The sequence below is a fragment of the Hyperolius riggenbachi genome, chromosome 3 (genome assembly GCF_040937935.1).
Source record: "Hyperolius riggenbachi isolate aHypRig1 chromosome 3, aHypRig1.pri, whole genome shotgun sequence".
Classification (NCBI taxonomy): Eukaryota; Metazoa; Chordata; class Amphibia; order Anura; family Hyperoliidae; genus Hyperolius; species Hyperolius riggenbachi.
This window is the reverse complement of record NC_090648.1, coordinates 200,124,134-200,145,255: the sequence shown is the minus strand read 5'-3', so window position 1 is coordinate 200,145,255 and position 21,122 is coordinate 200,124,134. Positions and strand designations below refer to the sequence as shown.

The following is a 21,122-nucleotide window of genomic DNA, read 5'->3' as shown; positions in this document are numbered from 1 at the left end:
CAAAGTAAGATGCAGTACATTTCTGATATAGCAAACTATTTGTCCTGGTTTCTTGTAGTTTACTATAAAGGGATTATACTGTATAATCTTTTTTTTTTTTCTGTGCTTATGCTTAAAGTGAACCTCCAGACTAAAAAGGTACTCAACAGCACTGAAAAGGCTTGGTGTTTATTTAACAGTTTCACTGTATCAGAACTTTGTATTTGTTATTCAAGCCTCATTTTAGGCTGCACAGAAGCTAAGCTCCGCCCCAACAAAGAAAACTGCCCGGACATTTTTCCCCTGATACTGTGCAAAGCATGATTGGATTTCTGAAGTTGTTGTTCTCGTTGCCTAGCAACTGGGAGGGGTGATCAGCACACAGGACAGTTGGAACTGTGTCTCATGCTCCCTGTCACCTCCTTTTAATCAGAAAGATTGTTGCCCTCATGAAATCAAACATTTGCCGGTTATTTTAAAACCGGGTGGGTAAGACATTATATTGCATATCTGTTATTATTTATTGCATTTATAAAGTGCCAACATATTACGCAGTGCTGCACACTAGAGAAATGGGTTAACATACAAGGTAGGACATACAGAAAACTCACAACAAAACAAGATCATGCAAATGATATGATAACAGTGCAGTGTCATAGGTCAAAATAGAGACTGTTCTAGTCCACAAGAGGAGTGATTGACAGTAAGATTGCATAATAAAGCTGGATACATTAGGGAGGAGGGCCCTGCCATAGGCTTACAATCTAAAGGGTGGGGTGGAGACAATAGGTACATCTGTTGAGAGGGTGTCTAACAGAACATATTATGGTGCTGGTGTAGGGGGGGGGGGGGTATGCGAGCATGAAAAGGTGAGTCTTGAGAGCTTGTTTGAAGGTATTAAAGGTGGGGGCGAGTCTGATGGGTGGTGGGAGCGAGTTCCAGAGAGTGGGGGCAGCCATAGTGAAGTCCTGCAATCATGCATGGGACTGAGATATGCGTGGTGCGACTAGGTGCAGGTCGTTGGAAGATTGGAGGGGTGTGCTGGTATGTGCCTATGGACCAGATCAGAGAATTAAGTTTGGCAGGTCTTGTGCACTGATTTGCAGGCCAAGCACAGGATTTTGAAATTGATCCTAAAGCTGATGTGGAGCCAGTGTACTGTAGGGCTTTACAGAGCAGAGTTGTATAGGATGGAGTTCCTCTTTAACTCTGACCCCCCCCCCCTTCCCCCCTAAAAAAAATATAATAATTCACTTAACTGGTGCTTCTACCGACCTCTTGAAGACGTTCTGTGCCCGCACCAGTACTTAAAGGGGCACTATTGTGGAAAATTGTAAAATTTAATATATGTGCAAACAGACAAATAAGAAGTGCGTTTTTTCCAGAATAAAATGAGCCATAAATTACTTTTCTCCTATCTTGCTGTCACAGTAGGTAGTAGAAATCTGACAGAAGTGACAGGTTTTGGACTAGTCCATCTCCTCATCGGGGATTCTCAGTGAGGCTTTTATTCTTTATAAAGATATTCCCTAAAAATATTTAAACAATGATGCCGGCCAGCTTCCCTGATTGCTACACAGTTTTTTGGCAGTTGGACAGAGCAACTGCCATTCACTAAGTGCTTTTGAAAATAAATAATTCCCTGAGAATCTCCTATGAAGAGATGGACTAATTCCAAAGCCTGTCACTTCTGTCAGATTTCTACTACCTACTGTAAGTGACAGCAACATAGGAGAAAAGTAATTTACGGCTCATTTTACTCAGGAAAAAACGTACTTCTTAGTTGCTTATGTTTGCATATATTTTAAATTTTAAAATTTTTCGCCGTAGTGCCCCTTTAATGATCATTTGGTCCACTGCTATGGCTGAGTTTTGTTTTTCGAGCCACCGCGCATCCTTGCTCCCGTCTCTGTCCTGCACAGGCACAGGATGTTTTCAGGGGGCTGGTAAAAGCCCCAGGCAAGTGACTCTTTTTTTTTTTGGGGGGGGGGGGCACATTTAATGTTCACTTTAAATAAAGTAGTGTCTTTTCTAATCATTTTTAAAAATACTAATAAAAATAATTGTATTTTGACTAAAAAGTTAATCCTTTTTATCCATTATGTATTATTTTTAATTACAGCTGGAAATGCTCCACCACTCCCTGCACAGCCCCATGGCCAGCGGCGACGCCGCAGAGTAGCCAGGTCCAGATCCTCCCGGGCTTCCTCACCAGGGCCTTCCCACCACAGCCAACGGCGAGTGGCACGGAGAACAGCCCAATATGGTAAAAATCTTAAACTTTATAATTAATATCCCATATTAGGTTAACTCAAGTCAGGGCCTGCTTCCATTACGTGTGATGTGGCTACATAGCCGCATACCGCCGCAGCTGTCCTTAAACCAATGCATGGTAATGGAACAGTTTTCATTGCAAGCGGGTTATGTGGAGTGGTGTAGTGATCCAAGAATGTGCAGCATGCTACAGATTCTCGCAGAGCTGCATCTGCCTGCGCCCGTGTCCCATCTCCTCTATTCACTTCCACATCAGGAGATGCAGAAGTGATGCGAAGGCAAGCAGAAGTGATTTCATCCAACAAGGTAGCTGTATCAGCATCACTTCTTTAGTGGAAACGGGCCCTAAATGTTATTGTGTAAAACAAGTGTAATGATCAGTGATATCTCTGCTAATCAGAATCAGCTCTATCAGAACAAAAGTCAGTATTTTATTTCATGTGTGATCACACGTGATTTTGGTGCACAGTAATACAGGAGTACTCCTAAGTGATAGTTCTTGGTGGCTGGGACTATCACTTACATAAAGAATGGTCGTACAGGCAAAGCTGGTAACAGGTCGGTCAGGCAGCGGTACAGAAACGTCAGACAATATCGTAGTGAGAAACAGGCCGAGGTCGGCAGCAGTTCAGATTGGCAAAGGTACAGAATTAGGAGGCTAAATCAGAGTCAGAGGTCGGGCCGAATTCGGCAACAGATCAGATTGGCGAAGGTACAGAATCAGAAGGCAGAGAGTAATCAGAGGTTCAGGCAAAAGGTCATACACAGTAAATCAATATATATATAATAGTAATTACAATAAAGATACAAATATCTCCTAAGCTAAGTGTGAATTCCCGGGGTCCTGCCGGATCAAGCACACACGGATCTGACTAAGGTCTGAGAGCTTTCACTGCGAAGTTTCAGCAACAGCAGACAACGAGCCACTGACAACACATGGTTAAAATACAGACAGGCAATTCCAAACTACCCGCCCAGTGAAACGCAGCCAATCAGCAGCAAGAGTCAGACCACATCTGTCAGCTGACCGGCAGTTCAGCTGACCCGCCTCCTCAGTGCATAAAGGTCCTGTCTCCTGGTGCGCACGTGCGCTACCCTGCTGTGATGTAACCTGGAGAGACCTGTTCTGCCGGAAGGAGATGTCTGAGAGGACGCGGCGAGATCCGCAGTGACGTCAGAGGCGGGAGCGGCGGCCGCACCGCTCCCCACTGCAAAGGTAGCTATATCATTCCTAACAGTAAGCTATGCATTACAGGTTATTTTTTTTTCCCCCAAAGAAACCATACCAAACACATTATGTCAATCACATGATTAACTAAATTTATGAGTGTAATGGTGGCATTGTTTCATATAAAAAGTAAAATCATTGTATATCAACTGGGTAACCTATTTCCCGCATTTTTTCAACAGTTTCTCTATCCTCTCACCTCTGTATGAGAGGACAACTGCGGAGGCTGCAGAGGAAGGTGCGGGTCCAGGGGCGGGCAATTCGGGACATTCCCATCCTGAAGCAGCAGGTCCTGGAACTGAGAGAACGATCGGCCAGGCAGGAGGAGCTGATCGCACGGCTGATGGGCATCGGGGGGAGACCGGACGCCTAATTTTTTTGTTAATTTTTTTATTGTAAATAGTTTTTTTTTTATTGTAAATAGTTTTGTTCAGTAGCTGACACCCCCTTTTACATGAGAAAGCTATACCTTTTCACAAACAGAGCATCAGGGGGCTCTGTATGGCTGATATTGTGGTAAAACCCTTCCCACAAAGAAATTCTGAGTACGTACTTTTGGCAGTTTCCTGTCTTTCAACCTTGCTGCATTGTGGGAAATAGCTGTTTTCAGCTGCCCAAAAAAAATTCAGCAGCTACATCACCTGCCAACAGTAAAATGTTCACTGGAGTTCCTCGTTAAACTATATGTCTCTTTCCATGATTCAGTAGAAGCTGTGCAGATTTATTTTAGAATTTGTATCAGCTGTAACAAATAAATGTTTTTTGTTTAAAGGTTATTATGCTGTTGTGTATCTTTTAGAGCAGAGAGGACGTTCTCACTTCTCAGTATACATTTAACTAAAGGATTATTAGGAGCACCATAGTAATACGGTGTTTGAAACCCTTTCGGCTTCAGAACTGATTTAACTGTACGTGGCATTGATTGAACAAGGTGCTGAAAGCATTCTTTAGAAATATTGGCCCATATTGATAGGATAGCATCTTGCAGCTGATGGAGATTTGTGGGGTGCACATCCAGGGTACGAAGCTCCCATTTCATCACATCCCAAATGTACTCTATTGGGTTGAGATCTGGTGACTGTGGGGGCCATTTTAGTACAATAAACTCATTGTCATGTTCAATAAAAGTATTTCAAATGATTCAAGCTTTGGGACATGGTGCATTATCGTTATCATGCTGGAAGTAGCCATCAGAGGATGGCTACATAGTGGTCATGAAGGGATGAACATGGTAAGAAACAATGCTCATGTAGCCCGTGACATTTAAACTATGCCCAACTGGCACTAAGGGGCCTAAAGTGTGCCAAGAAAACATCCCCCACACCATTACCCCACCACCACCAGCCTGCACAGTGGTAACAAGGCATGATGGATCCATGTTCTCATTCTGTTTACACCACATGGAGACTCATCAGACCAGGCAACATTTTTCAAGTCTTCAACTGTCCAATTTTGGTGAGCTCATGCAAATTTTAGCCTCTTTTTGTTATTTGAAGTGGAGATGAGGCAGTGTGCACATATCACATACACTGACAGTGGTGGGGGGAGCAGCGGCTCAGTCAGTGACCATCACCCCCATAGGTCCAGGAGAAGCAGGCAGTGGTACATATCACATAAACTGACAGTGGAGGGGGAGCAGCGGCTCGGTCAGAGTGACCATCACCCCCATAGGTCCAGGAGAAGCAGGGCAGGCAGTGGTACATATCGCATAAACTGACAGTGGTGGGGGGAGCAGTGGCTCGGTCAGAGTGACCATCACCCCTATAAGGCAAGAGAAGCAGGCAGTGTACAAATAAATAAAAAAATCCAGAGGCAGATAGGAACATCGGCTTGGACACAGTGGCCATGCTTAAAGGACAACTGTAGTGAGGCATATAGAGGCTGACAAATGTATTTCTTTAAAACAAAACCAGTTGCCTGGCAGCCCTGCTGGTCTATTTGGCTGCAGTAGTATCAGAATCAAAACAGAAACAAGCATGCAGCTAATCTTGTAAAAAATCTGACACAAATATCAGAAACACCTGATCTGCTGCATGCTTGTTCAGGGTCTATGGCTAAACGTATTAGAGGCAGAGGATCAGTGGGATAGCCAGGGAACTGGTATTGCTTAAAAGGAAATAAATATGGCAGCCTCCATATACCTCTCACGTCAGTTGTCCTAACCATTTGGGGATAACATAAGATATATTTATGATAATTTCAAGGTTTCAAATATATATTTGTAAAATATCAAAATGTCCAGTAGTGAAATGTTCAAGTTACACAGCTAGTCCCTACTATCTGCAGTGGGAGTTTTGTACTGTTCAGTAATCCAGGATTCATTGAATTTTATACATGTCAGTATATCAACAGATTTTGTCGACAACCTTGTGCGCTTGTCTGTTACCACCCCTCCGGCGGCACTGAAGGCTCGCTCTGAAAGTACACTGGATGGCGGACAACTCATAACCTCCAGTGCAAATTCTGCAAGCTCCTGAGAGTGGTCAAACCTGGACACCCAGAATTCCATTGGATCTTCAATTTCTATGGAGTCAGGACTTCTGTATGTCATATAATCCACCACCAAACGTTCCAGTCGTTGTTGGTGGGAACTGACACTGCCATGTGTTTCACTGACTTGGCGTGGCTGGAAAAAATCTCTCCAAACCTGCATCAAATTTCCACCATGGCTAATGCTGGAACTACTGACTGCTCTTTGATGTGTGTTTGTAGAATGGCTCTCTGTGAGTTCTGGCTGTGGAAAGGCTTCTATGAGTTTTTTCTTTAGTAGTGAAGTTAATTGAGTAATCCTTTGTTTACGCTGGCTGGGATCAATAAATTCTGGCAATTTTTCCTTGTAGCGAGGATCTAAGAGGGTTGCAATCCAATAATCATCCCTATCTTTAATTTTCTTTATCCGGGGGTCTTGCCTTAAACAGCGTATCATATGAGCTGCCATATTGAAAAGAGGCCCCTTGTCCACCTGTTCCTCTTCAGGACTCATATAAACATTTTCATCCTCCTCTACATTTTCCAGTTGCTCCTCTTCATCCTCCCATCCGCGGACAACTGCCTCCCCCAGTGCCTGCCCAGCCTCTTCTTCTTCTTCAATATCCTGCTGTAAATCTTCATCCAATCCAGACACTACTCTTCCACTTTCATTATCCTCTGAATCCTCTGCCAGGTCCATCAGCTTCCCTAATGTCCTATCTAACATAAATACAAGTGGTATCACATCATTGAATCCAGCTTTGTCTCGGCTAACAAACCGTGTTGCTTCCTCAAATGGTGCAAGAACCTTGCAAAGGTGACGTAGTTGCTGCCATTGGTGACCATTTATATAACCAAGATTTGAAGCTGAAGATCTACTGTCCTCCTCCAACAAATAATTCCTCACGGCCCTATGCTGCTCACACAAGCGCTGCACCATATAGAGAGTGGAGTTCCAACGTGTAGCTGTGTCACGAATCAACTTGTTGGGGGGAAGACTGTGCTGCCTTTGCATTTGTGCAAGTGAAGCCGCAGCAGTGGCTGAATACTTAAAATGACTGCACACCTTACGAACTGTGTTTAGTAGATCAGACATGCCAGAGTACGTTTTTAAAAATTTTTGAACAATCAAATTCAAAATATGGGCAAAGCAAGGCACATGTGTTAAGCTGCCAAGACGAACTGCTGACACCATGTTTGCACCATTATCGCTAACCACGTTGCCAACTTTCAGTTGATGAGGGGCAAGCCATTTGTCCTCTTGTGAATGTAGTGTGGTTAGAATTTCTTGCCCTGTGTGACTTTTTTCTCCAAGACAAACCAACTGAAGTAAGGCTTGGCATCTGCAGTGTTGCATCATTCCATAAGTCTGGCTGCACTTACTGGAGAGTCCAGATTTATCTGTACAACAAGCTGCAGAGATGGAGGAAGATGAAGCAGAGTCTTCAATGATAGTGGAGGAGGTTGAGGTTGAAGAAGATGAACCTGAGGCCTGTCTCCTCTTAAGTAGTCTGGGTGGTACCACTACCTGTAATGGTGCTCCACTTGCCGCGCCCTTATCACTGCGCATGAGTGTAACCCAGTGGGCGGTGAAAGAAATATATCGACCTTGACCATGCCTACTGGTCCATGCGTCTGTTGTAATATGTACCCTGCCTCCAACAGCGTGATCAAGGGAAAGATTAATGTTTCTTGCAATGTGTTCATATAATGCAGGAACAGCTTTATTTGAAAAATAGTGCCGGCTGGGGATACGCCAATTTGGCATGGCATAGCTCATGAGATCACGAAAAGCTGCAGTATCAACTAAACGATATGGCAGGAGCTGCACTGCTAAAAGTTTGGCAAGCAGTTCATTTAACTTTTGAACCCGTGGATGGTTGGGAGCAAGTGGCTTCCTACGTTCCAGCACCTCAGAGATCGATGGCTGGAGATTTTTTTTTATTATTTCAGGACCTCTGGAAGTGAAGGAGCTGAGGGCAGGCTGACATTGTCTGGGAGACTCTGAGGAATGGTCAGTATTATAAGATCTAGAGGTATAAGATTGGGAGTGATGATAATCATCATCAGCAGCAGCATGACGACACAATGAAGAGTTAGAACTTGGGGTCAAAGGAGCAACAATAGTATTTGTAGGTTGAGGAACATTACATGGTTGACTTTTCTTGGTATTTTTGTGTTGTTCCCACTGTAAACGATGGTGCAGAACCATGTGAGTTGCAAGAGCTGTTGTACCCAAACGAGTCCCAAGCTGACCTCTCTTCACTTTTGTACGGCAAAGAAAACATAATGCTAACGATTCGTCATCTTCATTACAGCTAAAAAAATCCCATACCAGTGACTTTCTTCCAGATCCCTTTTTTGATTGTCCAGAAACATGGGTTTTTACTGCCTGCTGTGTGCCACTGCCTGATGCTCGATGGGAGTTTTTACCTCTTTGCTTCCTGCCAGCATGAGAAATACCTAGCTGCTTCCTTTTACGTGGGGGTTGCTGTAAATCATCATCACTATCAGTGTCTGATTGATGGTTAGATGGCACATACAGTTGGTCGCTATCCTCTCCAGACTCATAATCCACTTCAATGTTTAAGGCAACATCACAAATTGATTGATTGTCTTCAACTTGACATGCCACTTCCTCCTCACTGGCTACCAGTGGCCTACACAATTGGTTTGCTCTACTACTTGTGGGACCCTGTACTGCTGGGTGTCTGCCAGTAGTATGAGATACATCCATTTCTACTTCACTTACATGTTCTGTATCCTTCCCTAAAAAGTACTCCTCCTGACTGTCTGGACACACATCACAATTTTCATTATTTGATGTTTTATTAACTTCACCCCTGTCTTTGCAAAGGGCAGGTGATTCCAATGAGGGAATTTTGAGGTGTCTGTTGTAATTGTCAGAGCACTCTGCATCTGCACTGTCTGCGGAAACATTTGCTGACAAGTTGCTTTCTTCCTCTAGGCATCCAGCTTGTGACTGTGATTGTGAAGATGTAGTGGCCTCACTGGCCTGGGTGAGCCAGTCTGTCAGTATTTCAGCCCGAGTTTCATTAATAGTCTGGCCAAGCCTAAACATTTCACGCACAGAGCGGGTTTGGTTGTCTCTCCTTCCCTGAGTACTTTTACCAAGGTTTGCTGCACCTGCTCCTGCCAAGGTTCTCCCCCTGCCACTTCCACATGCAACTTTTTCATTTTTGCCTCTGCCTCTCATTTTATACAATTATATGTAGTACACTATTCTCTGTATTATAACTGCAAATACTTTAATTGTTTACACAGAATGATGTATAGAATATGTCACGCTTGCAGTATGTTGTGGTGTGCCACTTGGTCACAAGCTTGGCCACTCACAGTCACAAGGCAGCTTCAATACACAGTAACAGTATGCACTGCTGCTTTAAAAAAAAAAAAATAGTCTTTAAAAAGACTTTTGTTTAGGATGGACTATTCAGTTTGCAGCCTGCTAAAGCTGCCTGTATTTTTGGAGAATTGAGATCTCAAATCCCCCCAAAAAATAGCAAAAAATAAATGCAGAATACTGTGAGCTTTGTCTTTGCACAGATGTACAACTACTAATATATGATCAAGTATGCAGCTTGCACTGTGCCACAGACACACAACAGTACACAGTGACCAGTGACAGTAACACTATATCACTCCTGCTTCTTCAAAAAATCCACTGAGCACAGAAAAATAGTCTTAAAAAAGACTTTTGTTTTAGAGTACAAGTACAATCTAGCCTGCTGTAGCTTGTATTTGTGCAGATTAAACCACAAACACACAGTACACTGGCTGCAAACAAATGAGCACTAATAGCTAGCTAATCTCTCTTTACACCTCACACATCCACTAACTCTTCCCAACAGAGGCTGGGTTTGTCAGAGAGCTATTCTTATACTCAGGGGGCTGTCTTTTGTTTGATTGGTTGCAGTTCTCTGGTTCCTGGGTCAGTTGTGCTGCTAAGAATCATGGGAGGCCTAATATGGGAAGAGGAGAAATTACTTCCTATCAATTTTCGCCTTATCATGCAAAGCACATTTCGAATATAGCAGTTAATTTCGAAATGTGGCCTTGTACTGTCTAAATGTGATATTTCGCATCAAAATTCGACATGCAGTGATATTTCGCATCAAAATTCGCCATACAGTCGAAAACGCGAAAAATCAAGCTAAATTTCGCGAAAATCAAGCGAACCCGAAAATGGAATTTTCGCATCGAAAATGCCTTTGGCGAAAATTCGTGAGCAACCCTGTTTCAGCCCCCATCTCGGGTTTACTTTAAGGAAATCCACAAAAACATGGGAAAAACATTAAAACCCCAAAACTGGTGTACTGGCTGGTACTTAAAGCAAAGCCGAGCCCAGGCAAGGGTTTGCTATTAAATATCTTACTTTTAAAAGAGGGAAGCCCCAGGATCCTATTGAGGCTTCCCTTGGTCGACAGCAGCCCCCCAATGCTGAGCACATCGGGGCCACCCAGCTTTTCTCCTTGCTGTCATGGCCGCGCAAGAGACGGGGGATCACGGCCGAGCATGCGCAGTAGGAAAGAGCCCGCGGTTCATGCTACTGCGCATGCGGGGATGGGCTTGAGCATCTACAGCGCGACCAAGAATGTGGAAGAGGAGCAATTTCGCCAATCTTCGGGGTTGCATTCAGCGACGGGGGAGAGCAGAGCAGAGAGGGAAGCCTCAAAAGGATCCTCAAGCTTCTCTCTCTTTAGGAAAGTATCATCTACTTTTGTACCTGAGCTTCAGCTCAGGTACACTTTAAACCTGTTATTTATTCTATTTTTTATTCAACTTGTGAATTGGACCAATGTGAAAACAGCAGTGGTCATTTTGAAGGGGAGAGTGAGTTTTGGAGTAATGGAGAGGACTGTAGCAGTTAGACAAAGTGAAAGAGGTTTGGAGCTACATAAATTTGTGATGCGATTCTGATGCTATTTTAAAATGTCCTGCATGCTGCATTTTTTTCTCTTTCTGTTCCTACCATCCGGCGGAAATTGGAATCTGATTGGAATCTCATTGTGACTTGCAGTGAAAAAAAAAAGCCTCTTAATATTCTAAAATATTTTCTTTTTATCTCATGCAAAGTGGAGGGCAGCTAAGGTAGAAATCTTTTGGGAAACGGTAAATACTAAAGCTTACTGAAATGATGCTGGCTTAAAACATCACAGAAGTCATTTTCCGCACTTACAGATGAGTGTGTGGTTTTATTGTCTCTGACTGTATGGTGCTGATGGATGTGTGTTTATAAACCTGCACACCTTTCTTTGTGATTTGAATGTTCAGTAATCACAGTCTTTAGCTTCAGCCTAAACAAATCACATGACATAACATATTGTATTGGACCTCCAGAAGAAAAGTCACAACATGTGGTCTAAATATATCGAAGGATGTTTTATGATTGGGCAAATCCAGCAATTAAACTACATCATATGGATTGAGGAGAGAGGACAGCAAATGTGCTTAATCTTGTTATTGCTCCATAGCTGTCCAGCACTTATGGAAAAAGGAGAGATAAGTCCAGTCCTGCTAAGAAATCTATTTCGTCTGCACACAGCTGAACCTTATTGCCTGCCAAGATAAAAATAAACCTTTTCAAAAGCTCTAGTTTTCCCAATCAGCCACTGAACCATTGTTATTACTGAGGAAAAATGGCCATAAGCCCATAATATTTTGTGAAATTTTTGGTTTGTGTAATGGAAAAGTTTTTAAGAGAAATTTCACTAAATCTAGGACTCAGAAGCCTGTTGCCAGTTATTAGAGCTAGACGCATACACCGGAGTGGTTTAGTATCTTTTCCTAAAATTGATGCCAATGTTGCCACTGACGTAATCTACATTTTTCTTCTCAGCTCAGTAAAGTATCCTTTTTTTTATTCCAAAAGTTTTTTACTTGCAATGTATTAAAAATAACAGCAGGTTGTACCGTTAAAGACTAAACTAATATATTAACTAATCTAAATGGCTTTTGTTATCCATTTTGAGTTGCTTCATAACTTTCCCTTTTGTTTTCTTTGGGAAGACACTTGCTTTGCTGTAGTTACTTTTTAGTTCAGAATTTTTTTATTTTTTTTTAGTATATTTTCTTTCACTAGAGTAATACATGCTGGACAGAATAATGAACACACAACTATTTGTTTGTTGGTTGTTAGAGTATCCAGATAGCTCATGGTGACCCAGAACCAGTAGGATGCTATATAGGGATCAAAGGGACCAAATAGCCCTTTTACTGGAAAAAAAACAATGCTAAACTTGAATTTGCCTTCCTAAAACAGAAGGTATTTGCAATTGTTTAGCTTTACACGAGGAAGCAAGAACTCCAATGATGCATCACTGCTTAATATGCAAATCATCCCTTTCTTGCAGTGATGCATCATGGGAGATGTTTCTTGCTTACATAAAGCTGATGAATTGCAAATGCTGTCAAATTCATATTTAGCATTTCTTTTTTTACTTCTTCAGTAAGAGGGCTTTTTGATTAACCTTGCGTTGTCAAAGGGTTTTTAATTAACCATTTCCGGACCGCAGTGATAGAGATCTACGCCCTGTTTTGATGGGCTCCTGGCTGGCAGGGCGTAGATCTCTATCACCGGCGCCGCCGCTCCCCGCCGCGATCGCGCGCACCGAACCGGCTGCACTTAGCTGTCTTATGACAGCTAAGGCTTCCGGGTATCGGCAGGAGCCGTCACTGATTGGCTCCCTGCCGTGTGATCGCTGTGAGCCAATCACAGCGATCACCCTCCGAAAGGCAACATAGTTGCCGTTCCGCCTCCCTCTCCGCCTCCCTCTCCCTGTCACTGTGGATCTTGTGTGACAGGGAGAGACGCACAGCCTGCAGCCGTGACAGGCTGTGCGATTTTAGTATAAAAATAAACTTTTATCCAGCTCTCCCCCCCCCCCCATGTATCCCTTGATCCCCTCCCATATAGATCTATATATATTTATATATATAGATCTATATATATTTATATATATAGATCTATATATATATAGATCTATATATATATATAGATCTATATATATATATAGATCTATATATATATATATAGATATATATATATATATAGATCTATATATATAGATCTATATATATATAGATATATATATATATAGATCTATATATATAGATCTATATATATATAGATATATATATATATATATATATAGATCTATATATATATATAGATATATATATATATATATATATATATATATATATAGATATATATATATATATATATATATATATATAGATCTATATATATATATAGATCTATATATATATATGTATAGAGAGAGAGAGAGATCTATATATATATATATATATATATATATATATATATATATATATATATATATATATATATATATATATATATATATATATATATATATATATATATATATATATAATATATTTTTTTTTTTTTTTATTTTTTTTTTTTTACTGGATTGTGATTTTAACCACTTGCCGACCGCCCCTACCTAGGGGCGGCGGCAAAGTGGAGCCCGCAACGACCGCAATACGCCGATCGGCGGCGGCTCGTTGCGGACTAGCTGGCCGGGGATCGCACGCTGGATGTGCCCATCCGCGACGTCAACCCGCCAGCCAATTACCAGCGGCGGCGGGTTGTTAACCCCCTATCTGCCGCATGTAAAGCGGATAATACGCTTTGTAACGTATACAAAGCGTATTATACAGGCTGCCTCCTGCCCTGGTGGTCCCAGTGATTGAGGGACCACCAGGGCAGGTTGCAGCCCTCCTAGTAAGTACCCAAGCACACTGATCCTGCCCCCTGATCGCCCACTGCACCCATCAGACCCCCCCCCTGCCCACCCCTCAGACACCTGTTTGCACCCAATCACCCCCCTAATCACCCATTAATCACTCCCTGTCACTATCTCAACGCTATTTTTTAGATTAGGTCCTAAACTGCCCCCTGGGGGCTCCTGAACACACACCCCCCACACCCTCAGATCCTCCCTAGACCCTCCCCCCTGTGTACTGTATACATCTATTCTTCCCTATAATCACCCACTGATCACCTGTCAATCACCCATCAATCACCCCCTGTCACCACCTGTCACTGCCACCCATCAGATCAGACCCTAACCTGCCTTTTGTGGGCACCTGATCACCCACCCACACCCTCAGATTGTGTGCAGACCTACCCTCAGATCACCTCTGAAAGTGCATTGTTTACATCTGTTCTCCCCTCTAATCATCCACTGATCACCCATCAATCACCCCGTCACCACCTGTCACTGCTACCCATCAGATCAGACACTAATCTGCCCCTTGCGGGCACCCAATCACCCGCCCACACCCTAAATTAGCCCCCCAGACCCCCTCTGATCAACTCGCCAGTGCATTGCTTGCATATATTCTCCTCTGTAATCACCTACTGATCACCTATCAACCACCCCGTCACCCCCTGTCACCACTACCCATCAGATCAGGCCCTAATATGCCCCCTGCGGGCTTCTGATCACCCGGCCAAACCCTCACCCGCCCCACCGCAGTGACAGAAATTTTTTTTCTGATCACTGCTGGTACGACTTAATTGCCATGTCCAGGTCACGATTTGAGAACATTCCTGCACTTCAGTGCCAATACAACCTGTCATCTAAGAAGCCACCCTGCTTATGACCGGTTCCACAAAATTCGGCCCCTCATAGACCACCTGTCATCAAAATTTGCAGATGCTTATACCCCTGAACAGTCATTTTGAGGCATTTGGTTTCCAGACTACTCCTCGTGGTTTTGGGCCCCTAAAATGCCAGGGCAGTATAGGAACCCCACAAGTGACCCCATTTTAGAAAGAAGACACCCCAAGGTATTCCGTTAGGTGTATGACGAGTTCATAGAAGATTTTATTTTTTGTCAAAAGTTAGCGGAAATTGATTTGTATTGTTTTTTTTCACAAAGTGTCATTTTCCACTAACTTGTGACAAAAAATAAAATCTTCTATGAACTCACCATACACCTAACGGAATACCTTGGGGTGTCTTCTTTCTAAAATGGGGTCACTTGTGGGGTTTCTATACTGCCCTGGCATTTTAGGGGCCCTAAACCGTGAGGAGTAGTCTAGAAACCAAATGCCTCAAAATGACCTGTGAATAGGACGTTGGGCCCCATAGCGCACCTAGGCTGCAAAAAAGTGTCACACATGTGATATCGCCGTACTCAGGAGAAGTAGTATAATGTGTTTTGGGGTGTATTTTTACACATACCCATGCTGGGTGGGAGAAATCTCTCTGTAAAGGGACAATTTTGTGTAAAAAAAATCAAAACATTTTAATTTACAGAGATATTTCTCCCACCCAGCATGGGTATGTGTAAAAATACACCCCAAAACACATTATACTACTTCTCCTGAGTACGGCGATACCACATGTGTGACACTTTTTTGCAACCTAGGTGCGCTAAGAGGCCCAACGTCCTATGAGTACCTTTAGAATTTCACAGGTCATTTTGAGGCATTTGGTTTCTAGACTACTCCTCACGGTTTAGGGCCCCTAAAATGCCAGGGCATTATAGGAACCCCACAAGTGACCCCATTTTAGAAAGAAGACACCCCAAGGTATTCAATTAGGTGTATGGGGAATTCATAGAAGATTTTATTTTTTGTCACAAGTTAGTGGAAAATGACACTTTGTGAAAAAAACAATAAAAATCAATTTCCGCTAACTTGTGAAAAAAAAATGAAATCTTCTATGAACTCCCCATACTACTAACGGAATACCTTGGGGTGTCTTCTTTCTAAAATGGGGTCACTTGTAGGGTTCCTATACTGTCCTGGCATTTTAGGGGCCCTAAACCGTGAGGAGTAGTCTAGAAAATAAATGCCTCAAAATGACCTGTGAAATCCTAAAGGTACTCATAGGACTTTGGGCCCCTTAGCGCAGTTAGGGAGCAAAAAAGTGTCACACATGTGGTATCACCGTACTCAGGAGAAGTAGTATAATGTGTTTTGGGGTGTATTTTTACACATACCCATGCTGGGTGGGAGAAATATCTCTGTAAATGGACAATTGTGTGTAAAAAAATCAAAAGAAATCTCATTTACAGAGATATTTCTCCCACCCATCATGGGTATGTGTAAAAATACACCCCAAAACACATTATACTATTTCTCCTGAGTAAGGCGATACCACATGTGTGACATTTCTTTTGCAGCCTAGGTGCGCTAAGGGGCCCAAAGTCCTATGAGCACCTTTAGGCTTTACAGGGGTGCTTACAATTTAGCACCCCCCAAAATGCCAGGACAGTAAACACACCCCACAAATGACCCCATTTTGGAAACTAGACACTTCAAGGTATTCAGAGAGGGGCATGGTGAGTCCGTGGCAGATTTCATTTTTTTTTGTCACCAGTTAGCAGAAATGGAAACTTTTTTTTATTTATTTTTTTTGTCACAAAGTGTCATTTTCCGCTAACTTATGACAAAAGATAAAATCTTCTATGAACTCACCATGCCTCTTAGTGAATACTTTGGGGTGTCTTCTTTCCAAAATGGGGTCATTTGGGGGGTATTTATACTATCCTGGAATTCTAGCACCTCATGAAACCTGACAGGTGCTCAGAAATGAGAGAGATGCTTCAAAATGGGAAAATTCAATTTTTGCACCATAGTTTGTAAACGCTATAACTTTTACCCAAACCAATAAATATACACTGAATGGGTTTTTTTTCATCAAAAACATGTTTGTCCACATTTTTCGCGCTGCATGTATACAGAAATTTTACTTTATTTGAAAAATGTCAGCACAGAAAGTTAAAAAAATCATTTTTTTGCCAAAATTCATGTCTTTTTTGATGAATAGAATAAAAAGTAAAAATCGCAGCAGCAATCAAATAGCACCAAAAGAAAGCTGTATTAGTGACAAGAAAAGGAGGTAAAATTCATTTAGGTGGTAGGTTGTATGACTGAGCAATAAACCATTTAAGCTGCAGTGGTCTGAATGGAAAAAAGGCCCTGGTCCTTAAGGGGTGAAAAGACTGCGGTCCTTAAGTGGTTAATATGGCACTGTAAAATTAGTACATCATATAGACATACTGTGCACACCAGTGGTTCTGTATGTGTGACTGGCTTTCAGGGACACAAATTGATAATTAGCATATTCAGCAGGAATGCATCATGGGAGATCTTTCTTGCTCACATAAAGCTAAATAATTACAAATATCTTATGGTTTTCTTGATATATGTGAATAATGCAAAGTACTTGGGGTAGCAAAGTGGTTAAAATGAGTTAAAAAAGGGGGTACTAAGCATTATGCTTATACTATAAACACTCATTTTTATGCACACAATGCCTCTTTTCTTTTGATGGAAAGTTGTAAATCAGTTCTGTCTTATTTTTTCGTTTTCTGTTTTTCAGTCTTGAGGCCCACCAAACCTTTTTAATTATTTGAAGCACTTGATTTGCATAGGGAAAGAAGACTCTTCTTTATTCTTCCCCATTCACCATGAAAAGAAGTGCAACAGCACTTCTAAGTTATTGTTTTGGTTCATCTTCTACATCATAGCTACTGCTCTGGCCAGTCACTAAGAAAGCAAATCATAAAGTTTTATTTGTTTGTGTATGTAAAAGTATTGATTATTATTGTGCATTTATATAAAGTTGATGTTTTCTGCAATGCTTCACAGAATACATCAAGTCATTCAAGTCATTAATTGTTCCTCATAGGAGCTCTCTATCTATTTCAAACCATGGTCATAGTCTAATGTCCTCACTATAGTCAAAGGCCCGTTTTGGTGGGAGCCAAGTAACTTACCTGTATGTTTTTGGTATGTAGAAAGTGGAGAAAATTAAGGTGAATACAGATAGAACAAACAAACTCCATGCAGATGGTGACCAACAACCAAGAGTTTGAAGACAAAGTCAACTGTAATCTTCACTTGCTGCTGTTCCATTCAGTCTAATGTAGAATCAATGTAGACGTGACCACAATTAATAATGTCGCAGTCAGTACAGGGAGTACCAGCTCTCCAGATGTATGCTATTCCTGCATGAGTGGGACTCTGAGCTGCTGTTCCCCCAGGATCAGAAGAGCAAATACTATTCCTTGTCCTCAGCCGACTTTATGTTCTACTGAATACTACTTTAATACTGTTAATTTTGTGTGTGTTGGAAATGACCCGGAAATATTTTGTATTTTTAGAAGGCAATGTTGTAAATGGTTTATGTAGAGGAGCTTTTTGGTTTGGCCCTCTCAAACAGTTCCTGGGGGTTCACTTTAAAACTCCTATACAGCCTTCTAATTTGTTATGCATATTGTAGTAAATTTGCATTCATTAGCAATGCACAAACTTTTATACACTGTACATCTGTACGTTATTATGCTGTTGCGTATCTTTTAGAGCAGAGAGGAATTTCAGGTCCGCTTTTATAGTTTTTTTTTTTCTGTAAACTAGAAAGAAGAATTTGGGGCACATGAGCAATTTAAGATATTTTCTACAAACATTAGGTACCTAGCACACCTTTTAGATCTAAAATTTCCATATACATTTAATGCAGGTGAAATACAATATCTTCAGTTATAGTCACCAGTATTTTTTTTTTTCATCCTAGATTGCAAAAGCTGATTGTAGTACCATTGTTTAGTATTACTGTTTCCTGTCCCGTAGTTCAGGGTCTTTTGAGTATAACTGTGCAGGTTCAGTGCACCTGATTGATATCACTAAAAATGTGTATATTTTTTTTCAGTCTAGAATTCCGGGCTATTATCTCCACATCAAGACCAAAGGATTATAGTTCAGAGAGCTTCTTCATACCTGGGTGATTCTTCATTTCCTATGAACATGGTTGACAGTTTGATTGTATCTTTGCGGTGAGTTGTTCACTACTGCCATAGTACACAAGCAATGCCAGTAGTTGTGTTTAAGTAACAGTGCATGACTTTAAATACATTGCACATGACATCTTTGCAAAAACCATGCTACAATAAAGAGTAGAATAGCATTACAGCTGCTTCTGAAGCTCAGAAGATGAATTGGCAATATTCACTTACCTTTTATAAGTGCAGTTAAATTGATGTTTACTCTTGGCCTACCCTCAGATGTTGAAATATATTTTGGAATGCACTGGTACATTTTCTTCCCCTCTTAATGCAGAATTCAACTTTATTTTTCAAATAATACAAAATATGGTAACTTCTACATTCATTAAAATGTATATAAATCATTGCACCTCTAATAATAATTATCACAGTCAGGAGAATGTACCTCTTTGAACCTGCAGTCCCTTGTTTCTGAAGCCAAGAGAGTAGTAGTAGTTTAGTAGGGATTTTTGGAGTGAATGGGAATTTTGGAGCAGTTTTAAAGCAATTTTAAAGAGATTATATTTTGAAGTGAGCTCAAAATGGGTGCTTACAAAGGATAAATATAAAAAAAAGTATTTACCATGGTTCCAGGCTTTGGACACAGGAAAAGGTGTTACACATACAGTATATTTAATGTGAGGGTGCCAAATGTATTTTTTGTATTCATCATGTATATAGTTTTATCTCAGTAGAGTGGCTGAACAAACACCACTGTCAGATTCTACTAGACTTGGAACTGCATCCTATAACCCTTCTTATACTTAATACCTGTAGTCAGTGGTGCTCATCCGGATTTTGGATATCTGAACTACCCAGATAATCCAAACTTTTTCCACTATCCGAATTTATAAGAGCAATTCGGATATTTTTTAAAAACCGAATAGACTATCCGAGCAAACTCGGATTTCCCATCTAAAATCCGAAATCCGGGCAGATAGTTATGTCAGATATCCGGGCAGAACCCAAAATTAGGAATGATCGGAAAGTACAATTTCTGTTCCGGCGGAAAAACTCTCTCTCTCTCTCTCTCTCTCTCTCTCTCTCTCTCTCTCTCTCTCTCTCTCTCTCTCTCTCTCTCTCTCTCTCTCTCTCTCCTCAGCAGGTGGGGGGATGCCCTAACTGTTCATGGATCTTGTCTTCCAGGGATTTGTAGGATGTCAAAAGCAAGCTCACATACATTGGCCAGGAATGTGTTGTAAGTCACAAGTAAGCTTTAGGTTAGCAGGAGTGGTTGCATGGCCACCTAGCTTTTCATCCTTCCCACCCTTGCCCTGGAATTTTCCAGACTTCAAATTGCTGTCCTTTGCTGTGTGTGTTACACCAGCATCATCCAGGGGGGCACATGACCTTTCTGAAGTCTTGAATTGAAGCCTGTAAGCAGTATCACCATGTGTCCCACTGCTTTCATCTAGCAAATTAGGCATTTTTCTCCTGGGTATATCACAATGGTACATGCTAGGCTGGCATTAGCATGTAGTGTTGGTGGTATAGTGGTGAGCATAGCTACCTTCCAAGCAGTTGACCTGGGTTCGATTCCTTGAAGACAAGATCCATGAACATTTAGGGCATCACCCCACCTGAGAGAGGGAGCGAGAGAGATTATTACCTTCCAAAACGATAAGTTTGGATTCGGGTATCCGATTAGGATCCGGATATCTTGGAATCAGGATCCGAATCTATTCGGATTTTAAAAAGTGGTATCCAAGCACCCCTGCCTGTAGTCACTAGTGAAGACGTAAATTTGAACTTATGAAATAAACAATACTATATATACCGGTACACCTAATCCTTAACAGATCTTCCCTGAAATTCTTTATTCTTATCTTGGTTTTATAGGCTAAAAATCTGGGACTGGGCTTTAGGTTTTGACTGTCTCAGGTGCATGACATCAGTTTTTTAATGATTATTCAGCTATTCTACAGAAACCCTCAACCATTTTTACAATCCCTGTACTCAGAAGTGTTTCTCAACCACACAAAGGTTCTGTGACCTGTAATTATTTGTCAGTGAGAGTTACCTTGCAGTCCCACTTTAGGACTGCAGGGAAACACAGGTTTATTGCTGTACATTATTAACCTTTACAGGAAAAAATAAAAAGTCTGTGTGGAACCTCATGACAGTTTTGCCGTGCTCCAGTGTTTAGCTGATTGCATGCGCGCTTGTGCTTGTGTTTGTGCAGTGCTACTGCACATGCTCCAGTTGGCTAGAGCACAATCCTGAGCAGTGCACACATGCACAGAAGCTGCCGAACTGAGGGGGGATGAATCTGGACCACACAGACTTCTAGGGGCTTGATGATATCATGGATATCCTTTTAATTACTTCCGGACCTTGGTGA

At 41.6% G+C, this 21,122-nt stretch overlaps 2 protein-coding genes across 10 annotated transcripts in view; one reads left to right on the top strand and one right to left on the bottom strand.

The window, feature by feature from the left end:
• Positions 1–21,122, top strand: part of THSD4 (thrombospondin type 1 domain containing 4) — an 827,407-nt gene that overhangs the window by 83,115 nt on the left and 723,170 nt on the right. For 5 of the 9 annotated variants that reach the window (XM_068275543.1, XM_068275535.1, XM_068275537.1 and 2 more), the window contains one exon: positions 18,675–18,793. The exons of 1 other annotated variant lie outside the window; for it this stretch is intronic. In XM_068275543.1, coding sequence (XP_068131644.1) covers positions 18,759–18,793 — 35 coding nt within the window. In that variant the 5' untranslated portion in view covers positions 18,675–18,758. Of the gene's footprint in view, positions 1–18,669; positions 18,794–21,122 lie in introns of all 9 variants that reach the window. 3 more of the 9 variants (XM_068275536.1, XM_068275538.1, XM_068275541.1) reach the window with 1 other exon arrangement.
• LOC137562259 (zinc finger BED domain-containing protein 6-like) lies at positions 5,748–9,167 on the bottom strand. Its single transcript, XM_068273591.1, has one exon. It carries the CDS (start codon positions 9,165–9,167, stop codon positions 5,748–5,750), a length of 3,420 nt encoding a protein of 1,139 aa, XP_068129692.1.

What these genes read in the sequence shown, in the direction of transcription:
- LOC137562259 (XM_068273591.1), bottom strand. Translation starts at nt 9,167, where the DNA reads ATGAGAGGCAGAGGCAAAAATGAAAAAGTTGCATGTGGAAGTGGCAGG.